The following is a 10,173-nucleotide window of genomic DNA, read 5'->3' as shown; positions in this document are numbered from 1 at the left end:
TATGCCAATCTTGAGGGAAATTTCTCCCTATACAGGAAGGAAAGTTATTTCCCCTGCATCCGAGGACGCCGCCTTCTAGAAAGAGATGTTATGTAATCAACCACTTTCAGAAAAAATTAATCGTGTTAGGCAGGGAAAAAGACGATTTTGGCTTCACGAAATGAGGATTAACGAAGCATGCGAATGTCAATGTGCAGGGAAAGAGGTGATTTTACTTCGCTAATCGGTGTTTTCGCGAGGTATGCGAAGTCTGAAACGTGACAATCTACATCGCATATCGATGCTTTCGCGAAGTCTGTGAGGGAAATCATGAACTTTTCTACTCGCAGACTTCGCGAACTAATCGATTCACGAAGTAGATCGTCACGTTTCAGGCTCTTTCTCTTCGCAGATCTTCGCGAAATCATCGACTACGCGAAGTGTATTCATGAAAAAACGCAGAAAAAACAGCAGATACTTACATTTTTCGCGCCTTTTACCCTTAAAAGCAACAATAACAATATGATAAACTGGGAAAAACGATGGAAATAACGCATAATAACCATTTTTTTTATGGTAACAAGAAGAAAGAAATCAAGTAACGAGCAGGAACAGGAAGATGAAGAACCATGACTTCGTTTTCTAGGATTAGGAAGTTGCAGAATCAAGAGATGAAGAGAGAAAAAAGAGAAATTCATTGTAATTTGGTAAAATGGTGCAGATTTCGTGCAATTTAAAGGAAGATAGGAAGATCAAAAGTCTTGGAATTATTAATGGAGGAGCCAACTTTTTGTGTAACCAAGGAGGGGGGGGGGAGCGACCGTTCACGTTGGGGAAAGTGAGAAGGTTAGGGGTATTATGAAAAAGTCACACAAAATCAGTTTAGATATGTAGTAGATTGAATAAATGAGTTAAATATGTAAATGACGCTCTCATTTGACATAATTTTGTAATTTTTCCATCCAAAATTTTAACTTTACTTACATTAGGATATTAAAATTGATGAAGTCTTAGGTCTAGTAAAAAGATATAAGAGATTGATTTATAAGCGTTGGATTATTATAGATCAGAAATTGGGTGTAAGTGGAGCAACCGTGTGATAACCTAATTTCACAATATAAAAAGGAAAGCAAGGTTCAGCTGTTCTCCCAAATTCACAGAGCTCACGTCGATGGCGGCTCAGCAGGTAAATCTTAGTAAAATGTTGAAAAATGAATCGTCGCTCAAATATGCACAAGTATAGAGGCCCCGTAATCTATACAATGATCGGCGGTCTAATACTTGAAGTGCAAAAACTTAAGCTAAGGGATCCGCTTTGCAGTTTAAAAACCCTTTCAATGTTTTTGCTGCCAGTAATGCCCTCACATTCATTTTTTTTTGCATTCGAATCCATCAAGATGTTCATATGAATTCTTTTATTTTCTTCTTTATTTGGGATTTGGATTAAAATTGGAATCTTCTTATTTTTTTTCATAGGACAATTTCTAATGTTTTTCCTCAATCCTGCAAAGCAGATGAAAAAGGGGATGTACAGCTAGGTTGAAACGGCATCGTTTTGCCTGGATATAACATCGTTTTGCTCTGTTTCGAAAGATAAATTGACAAATGCAATGGCTTAATCCACCTTGTGACAAGTTTTTCGATTAAAAATGTACCAGCAAGATAAAAGTAATTAGGGATTTGTTTTTCATCTTCTATCGTGTTGTTCTTCATCCTTAAGGCTCTGAATTTCTTCAAATTAATCAGTGTACAATCGATTTTGTATCACGTTTTCCTTTATCCAAAACTTTATTAGTAGTCGATTGATTTTCTTTCACATTGTTCTTCATCCAAAAACTTATTAGTAATGTATCAATTATGGTTTTGCTTACATCAGGTATTTCATGGTTGGAAGATGTGGTTTTGAATGTTGGAAAACTCTCTTAAACAAAGAAAAAGACTTGAAGAAAAGGAATGACAGGAATTTAAGCAAGCAAATCAAGGTTTGTTGTTCTTTTTGTTACTCTTATCTATTCCCTCCCTCGTAGCATCTATGTTTGATGAGGTGATGGATACTTGGAAATTCCATTGAAGTGAAGAGGGTTAATTAATTTTGTACGGCAAGTTTGACACTCTTTAACTATCTTCGATATAAAAAAGATATGTTGTTGTTTATTATTAACTAGTAATTTTTATGATAATATTTATAATTAAAATAAATTATATATAAAATAATAATCGCTGAGATGATAATAGTAATTTATGAATTACTTAGTATTAGAGCATGTTTTAATTTTTTTTTGTCGAAAATGATACTGTTGCAATAGAAAATAAAATAATATATTTCAGGACGATATGTTAAATCTTTACAATTTTGAAATTGATTATATAGGAGATGCTTTTATATATATCATTCTACCAAATGAGTTCTCTTTTCTAAATATAAGTCATTTTAGTTTCAAGAAATTTTGATTTAGTTTTTTTATTCCTATTAAGAAATTCTTATCTTTGTCCAAGTGTTTGTTAATATTTCAATATTTATGTCAAAACCTAAGTTTTGGCTTAAGAATTAGAAGGGATTTAGACAGATGAAATAGGAAGAAAATAGAACATAGGAGAGAGAAGGGAAGAGGAATGAATGATTTCATTAATTCTCAAGATGATCCCCCACTGTAGAAATGTCATTCTCTATATAAAGTAAAATAAAATCTGTTACACAATAGCTAACTCACTACTTGTTTAGCCTTTTAGTGAAAATGCATACAAAAGCAATAACAGAATTACAGTAGAAAAATAACTAAACAGAATAATTGATAACTGTAGACTATTCGGATAATATTTAAATTAGTCCCTTAACTTCTTATTTTTTCTTTTAAATGTGATAATACCTTATCTTCTACCGCATTCTGGTCCCTAAGAATGAGAAAAGGCAGGAAATTGTGCAACAATTGTAGCTGTCTTTCCAAGTAGAGTTTATGAGAGGCATCCCTTTCCCTTGAATAAGGAGTTGAGGAACGACTTGATCATTGATGATGACATTTCTTGTGTTAAGCATCTTGAGTGGTTGAATGACAAATTCCCTATCAACTGTTGGAGGAAGAGTAGTGAGAGGTAATAGTGGCAGGGGGCCTTTTCTTGAGGAGACAAATGTGAAATACTGCCTTTTCTTGAGGAGACAAATGTGAAATACATTGTGTATTCTGCAAGTAGTATGTAGTTGAAGTTTAAATGCAACCTCCAACTAGTTCGAGGATTTGAAAAGGCCCAAAATAACGAGCACTGACCTTCATAGAACTGCGTAGGGTTACTGAGACTTGTCTGTAAGGTTGCAATTTGAGAAATACCTAGTCTCCTATCATAAACTCACGATGCAAATTTGCATTTTGTTTCATCCCATTTTGAGTTGAAGTTAGCCATTCATGTGGGTGTGCATTCATTACTTCCTTTGCATTAAGTAAATTTGAGACTGTAGCTACATTTTAATGTGTTTGAGGTAGAATTGGAAGTTGAGTGACCCTATAAAGAGCTTGAAATGGAGACATTTTGATTGAACTGTGGTAAGAAGAGTTATACTAGTACTCTGCTAGACTTGGCCACTTAGACTAGGCTCTAGGTTTGAGGAAACACATTCCCGTGTGGTAATTTTCTAAACACTGATTAGGCCTTTCAGATTGACCATCTGACTGTGGATGGTAGACACTGCTAAATTGTATTGCATTTCCCATACCCTCTCCAACTGTTACGTGAACGATTTGGGGAATCCCCATTAAGTGATATGGGAATATTTTTCATCCCCGTCCCCTCCCCATACGGGTTCCCATAGGTAACTGGGATTCTCCATACCCAATATTTAAAAACAATTACAAAAAGCATTAAAGTAACCAGTTTGATGTAACCTGCACACTGGGTACATATTTCTGTAACTAGTAATTACAGGTTACCTGTAACCAGTATTGCTTGTTGCAGGTAACCAGCACCAGCAATTACTGGTTATACAAATTTGTAGTATTAACGTTTCCCGCAAATCGTAATTTTCAGATCTAGTCATTGTGTCCACCAGGGGCTGAAGATTTACGGGTGGCTGAGCTGTTAATTCAGGAGACCCGAATCTGGTATCGAGGAAAAATTGAGAGCTCGTTAAGCTTGAATGAAGCAGAAGTTGTTCAAAATTTATTAATTCCATTTTCCACACGAGAGGATAGGCTCATTTGGATTGGCACAAAGGATGGCATATATACCTCAAAATTTGGCTACATGGCAGTGATAACTTGGGAAGTGGATGACATGATCCATGGAGGGTGGTTGGTGCTCTAGAGGATCAATGTTCCACTGCGGGTCGAATTTTTTCTCTGGAAGGTTTGCGTGAACCTATTACCAACCAGATGGAGATTATCGAACATGCATGCTCCTATCACGCAAACCCGTATTGCTCGTCTAATATCGAACATGATTACCATTTGTTTTTGGGAAGCCTGCGCGTGATCAAGTGCTGGGGAGCTGGTGACATACTGGTGCCGCCTTGTGACACGGAAAACTTCAGTGACTGGTTTTTGAATGTCTGCAGCACTGCTTCTTAAGTTACCATTCGCAATTACTCTTGTTATTTGGAGCATCTGACAACAGAGGAACACATTGCTTTGGAATGAGAAATTGGAAACTAGTGATGTGGTAATTTGGAGGATGAAGTACTGATTTGCTGACTGGTTTGCTGTAAAGCAGGATAGATTACGTTCAGTGGCTTGCGAAATTGGGGTTGTTCTACATGGGATTTCCCTGGAGGGTGCCGTTAGCAGTCCCTGTTTTTTTTTATTCTATCTGTTCTTATTTTCATTAGACCATATTAATATCAAATCTTCTTCTGGTTTTCTTCTCTTATTCTGTTTTATTATTTTACTTTCTTTGGTGATTTCCATCATTTGTCCGACCTGTTGGATACGTGAATCGGAAAAAAGAACTGATGTTCCGATGGAAAAATGAACTCAGGCCCGTTTGGATGTCCATGAAGTGTAGATTTAAGAACTCAAACAATTGATAGAGGCAGAGAAAACAAAATAGGATGAATTCAGAACTTACATGCGAAATTGGGTTAAGACACAAGGGAAGGCCATTTTTGATGCTGAAGGCCATTCCGGACACACAGCTTTTGGGAATGACGATCTGAATGGGGGGAACAAAAAGTTTCGTCTAGCGGTGAAGGTCAAAATTTAATGGGTATGATTCCCGTGGGGGGATTTCCAAAGCAGAAACTTGTTTTGAGATTCATGAAACCCCGCCGGATATGCAGCTTCGTCTGGCCAAGCTTAGTATGACTGGCGTTGCGCAACATTGGTTTGATGTGGTCCAAGAGATTCACGATTCATTGACATGGGCTCTGTTTATCGTCTAACTCCTTCAACGGTTAAGCGGATTGGAGATACAGAATCCCTATGAGCAACTCTCCACTCTTCGACAGACGGGTTCCGTTCAGGAATGCTTCGAAGATTTTGAATACCTTCTTTCTCTAGTTCCTTGTTTACAAGAGTGACAAGTCTTGGGTTATTTTTTGGGAGCTTTGTAGGAAGAAATTAAATGGAGGATAAGGCCTTACTGGGCGGAATCTTGATTGGCAGCGATGTACGTAGTAAAAGAAGTAGAACCCATGTTATATCCATCTGAGGAATTTTCTTCCCGTCGACCGCGACAACAAGAAACGGCAAACTCATGGGGCTCCTTTTTATCATTGACCCGACTCCAAAACGGGTTATGTCCACCGACCCGTTTTCAATGCCCATTAACCTGAATCCAAAGAATTCAAATTAGCCTCTCAATGCACCATTTCAACCGGGTTACTAAACGTGATTCTCATCTTTCTTCTACTCAATGGTTGAAGAAATTTTGGGTGTTATTCCAAAAACCTATTGGTCTGCCTCCTCAGCGGTTACGCGACCATGGGATTTCTCTTGAGCCGGGTTAGGTTCCCGTATGTGTCCGCGCCTACCGATATCCTTACCATCAAGTTTAGGAGCTCTTGTGAATTGGAGTGATACGACCTAGCAAAAGTGCATTCTCAAGCCCAGTTATTTTAGTGAAGAAAAAAGATAATTTGTGGCTAATGTGTGTTTACTATCGTGCATTGAATAAAGTCACGATTCCAGACAAATTCCGAATTCTAGTGGTTGATGAGCTACTTGACGAAATGAAGGGAGCAAAATTTTTCAACAAGCTAGATTTGAAGTCGGGATTTAATTAGATTCGTATGAAGGCTGACAGCACAGAGATGACCGCTTTCCGTACACATGATGGACATTATGAGTATTTAGTAGTGCCCTTTGGGCTTACTAATGCCCCATCGACAGTTCAGGTTGTTATGAATGATATTTTTTGCCGTTTCCTATGCAAGTTTGTGTTTGTTTTCTTTGACGATATTCTGATTTACAGTAGTGAATGGGGGGGGGGGATCATCTTTCTCATCTTTCCAATGTCCTCCAATTACTCAGTGACAACCAATTTGTTGTGAACAAAAAGAAGTGTGAATTCGGTAAGTTCTCTGTGGAATATTTAGGCCATATTATTACTGGTTCGGGGGTTTCCATGGATCCTAAGAAAGTGAGCGCAGTTAGGGAATGGCCGATTCCCTAGCATGTTAAGGGGAATGCCTTATGGGGTATTACTGTAAGTTCATTTGCCATCATGGAAGCATTGCTCGCCCTTTGACCGAGCTCACCAAGAAGAATGCCTTCACATGGTCTAATGGAACTCAATCTGCTTTTGAACAATTGAAATTGGCCGTTTCTTCAGCCACGGTTTTAGCTTTGTCAGTTTTTTCCATTCCTTTTGTGTTGGAATGTGATGTTTCCAGTCGAGGTATAGGTGCTGTTCTAATGCAAAATCACCGCCCAATTGCGTTTTTCAGCAAAGCTCTTTCGGACCGTAACCTTGCTTAATCAGCGTACGAGCGAGAGATAATGGCTTTAGCCGTGGCAGTGCAACATTGGCGTCTTTATCTATTGGGGGCTGAATTTACAGTGCACACGAATCAAAAAAGCCTTAAACACCTTTTGCTGCAAAGAATTATAACTCCGGACCAACAGAATTGGGTGGCCAAGTTACTGGGATACAATTTCTCTATTTGCTACAAACCAGGAAAAGAGAATCAGGTTGCTGATGCTTTGTCTCGTCAAGGTGATGAAGGGGAATTTGCTGCCATTACTTCAGTCCCTCATTGGGTACAAGGAGCTCTACTTTTAGATGAGGTGAAACAAGATCCTTTTTTACAGAAAATTATATCTGACTTGCAACTTGATTCTAATCTACATCCTGGATATTCTCTTCGCAATGGCATCCTTTATTATAAGAATCGATTGGTCCTTTCTCGCCAATCTGCTTGGATTCCAAAGTTAATTGAGGAGTTCCATACCACCAAAACAAGGGGTCATTCGGGGTACTACCGTACCATAGGAGGTTGGCCACAAATTTGTATTGGGTGGGGATGGCTGCTACAATTCAACAATTTGTTCAATCATGTGATACTTGCCAGCATTGCAAGGCTAGTTCGCTAGCTTCAGGAGGTCTTCTACAACCTCTAGATATTCCAGCAGTGATATGGGAGCATGTTTCCATGGATTTCATCTTAGGATTACCGAAATCTAGGGGTTTTGATGCTTTTTTAGTGGTGGTCGATCGACTGTCAAAGTATAGTTACTTCATCTTGTTGAAACATCCTTATTCAGCCAAGACAATTGCTAAGATTTTTGTTCGGGAGGTGGTTCGACATCACGGGATTCCTAAGTCATTTCTTATTGATTAGGACCCGGTTTTTGTCAGTAATTTTTGGAAAGAGCTGTTCAAATTGCAGGGAACTTGGCTCAACATGAGTTCATCATACCACCCGGAATCTGATGGGCAGACTGATGTCATTAATCGTTGTTTGGAGTCGTATTTGCGTTGTTTCGCGGTAGACCAGCCTCAGATGTGGTCATTGTGGGTTCCTTGAGCTAAGTTTTGGTATAATTTTACCTTTCACAGCTCTACCGACATCTCTCTGTGTATGGTTGCATCACAGAAGGGGGTTGTCTACCATACACAGAGAGATGAGGCTGTCTGCCAAGAATTATGGGACTGTGATGAGGCTCTACGCCAACTTAAGTATCATTTACAGAGGGCACAAGAGCATATGAAAGCACAAGCTGATCAACGTCGTAGAGATGTTAGTTTTTCTGTCAGAGATTGGGTGTATTTGAAGTTACGTCCCTATCGACAAATTTCTATATCTCAACGCCTCAATCAGAAATTATCAGCCAAGTTTTACGGGCCTTTTCAGATCGTGGACAAGATTGGAGTTGTTGCATATCGCCTTCAATTACCCAACTCTTCAAAGGTCCATCATATGTGTTCCGTGTCTCTCAATTCAAGAAGGCTTATCTTGCTACCACCGTTGAAGCGTACTCTTGTCTGAATTGGAATTGGAACGCTCTGATCATTATGTTCCTGAAGCTATTCTAACCGGTCGTTCCATAAGTAAATCGGGTGATACAATTCCACAATGGTTGAGTTTATGGAAAGGGAAATCAGCTGAGGAAGCTACTTAGGAAGATGTCATTGTTATTCAAAGCCAGTTCCCTCACATCCGTCTTGAGAACAAAGTATTCTTCTAGGAGAGGGTACTGATAGAGAACAAGTTTTAGCCCATTTGCCTAAGGGACCCAGCGTTGTTAATGTTTATTCTAGAAGGCCAAAGGCAGTTACAACAGGTACTGATGAGGTGGCACAGAGTTAGTTATGGATCTGGAAAATAGGGTCGATTAGTTATATTGGCAGGGTGTGTGTAGGGGTGAGGAGTTATGACGTTATTCTTCTATTTTGGGTCTTAGCAGAGAGAGGGAGATTTCCCTAGAGGGTGCTGTTAGCAGTCCCTGTTTACTTTATTCTATCTATTCTTTTTTTCGTTAGACGTTATTAATATCAAATCTTTTTCTGGTTTTTTTCTCTTAATCTGTTATATTATTATACTTTCTTTGGTGATTTCCGCCAGAAAACCCCTTTTAAATTGCTTGCATATGAGTTTGCTGTTTGTTAATGATCTTTGCTGGTTCAATGTTTTAATATCCTCTGCTTTTCTTTTTTCTGGTGGTATTAGGTTTGACGTGCTTAAGATTTCTTGATCTAAGATGGTTAATGCTACTAAAGGATTGTTCATATCTTGGTAATCATATCATTACCCTTATTAATCTTTGCCTTATTCTAACCTTATGTGTCGTATTCATTTATAGTCCAACAATTCGGGTTTAAGATGACATATGATTGTATCAAGGCAACAATTGCTTAAGAACATTTATATCGAATCCAGTCACTGAAAAACTCTGGTTTATTTTAATATGTTGCAGTGATATCCCCATGACACAATTTATAATCAATATGAATGCTTCACTGCCTCCTTCACAAAAGTTCATTATTCATGTTTTAGATGAGACTCACCTCTTCGTGCAACCTCATGTTTCTGAAATGATTCGAAGTGCCATCTCTGAGTTTAGAGAACAAATTTCGTATGAGAAGCCAAATTGATTCATTGTTATTTTCTAGTTTTCATCAGGTTATAGAGTTGTTGTAGAGATAAGCATATAATTCTGGCTCTAATGCTTCATGTTCGAGTCTTTTTGTTTCTATGTGTTTGATGCAAAAGAAATTGCAACTTTTAAATGCTTTTGTACATCATGTTTGAGATTTGAAAGTTGTTTAATGACATTGGTGCTGTAACCTTTGGTATTAACGGCATTGGTGAATATAAATTTTCACTAATCATTTTGAAATCATTAAAATGAAACAGATTACCAACCAATAATATAAACTTTTAAATTAATAATATTTTTATGGAATAAGGTTCAAATTTGTTTTCATCGGGAAGTGTAAATTTACTTAAAAGTTCAAAATTATAAAATTTAACTTTTAAAATAACTAAATAAGATTAATTTTATTCAATAAATAAATTGATTTAAATGTTTATTAATGTTATTAATGGAGTTTGTCGTATATATTGTGTTAGGAAAAAAAGTTTTTATAAATACAAAAAATTCTCCAAAAATTTATTATATTATTGATGCACCACCATTACATGAAATTGTTCCAGGTTAATAAACTTGTTTTTGATAAAATTACAAATTTGTAATGTTCGTAATGACAGTCAAAATTGATAAAAGTTATTTATAAAATCCGAAATAATAGTTAGTAAAAAACTTTACT

General features: G+C 37.4%; 1 protein-coding gene across 2 annotated transcripts; it reads left to right on the top strand.

Moving 5' to 3' along the window:
• Positions 1–1,051: 1,051 nt before the first annotated feature.
• On the top strand, positions 1,052–9,703 carry LOC136208993 (general transcription and DNA repair factor IIH subunit TFB5). 2 transcript variants are annotated; one of them, XM_066000324.1, is made up of 4 exons: positions 1,052–1,165; positions 1,856–1,961; positions 9,074–9,139; positions 9,321–9,703. In XM_066000324.1, the coding sequence occupies exons 3-4, from the start codon at positions 9,105–9,107 to the stop codon at positions 9,496–9,498; spliced, it is 213 nt and encodes a 70-aa protein (XP_065856396.1). In that variant the 5' UTR covers positions 1,052–1,165; positions 1,856–1,961; positions 9,074–9,104; the 3' UTR covers positions 9,499–9,703. The 2 variants fall into 2 exon arrangements, with proteins under 2 accessions (XP_065856396.1, XP_065856404.1); XM_066000332.1 differs by lacking the exon at positions 1,052–1,165 and adding an exon at positions 1,208–1,331.
• Positions 9,704–10,173: the final 470 nt, after the last annotated feature.

Source organism: Euphorbia lathyris, chromosome 1, assembly GCF_963576675.1.
Source record: "Euphorbia lathyris chromosome 1, ddEupLath1.1, whole genome shotgun sequence".
NCBI lineage: Eukaryota > Viridiplantae > Streptophyta > Magnoliopsida > Malpighiales > Euphorbiaceae > Euphorbia > Euphorbia lathyris.
The sequence above is the reverse complement of the archived record's forward strand: the minus strand, read 5'-3'. Positions and strand labels throughout refer to the sequence as shown.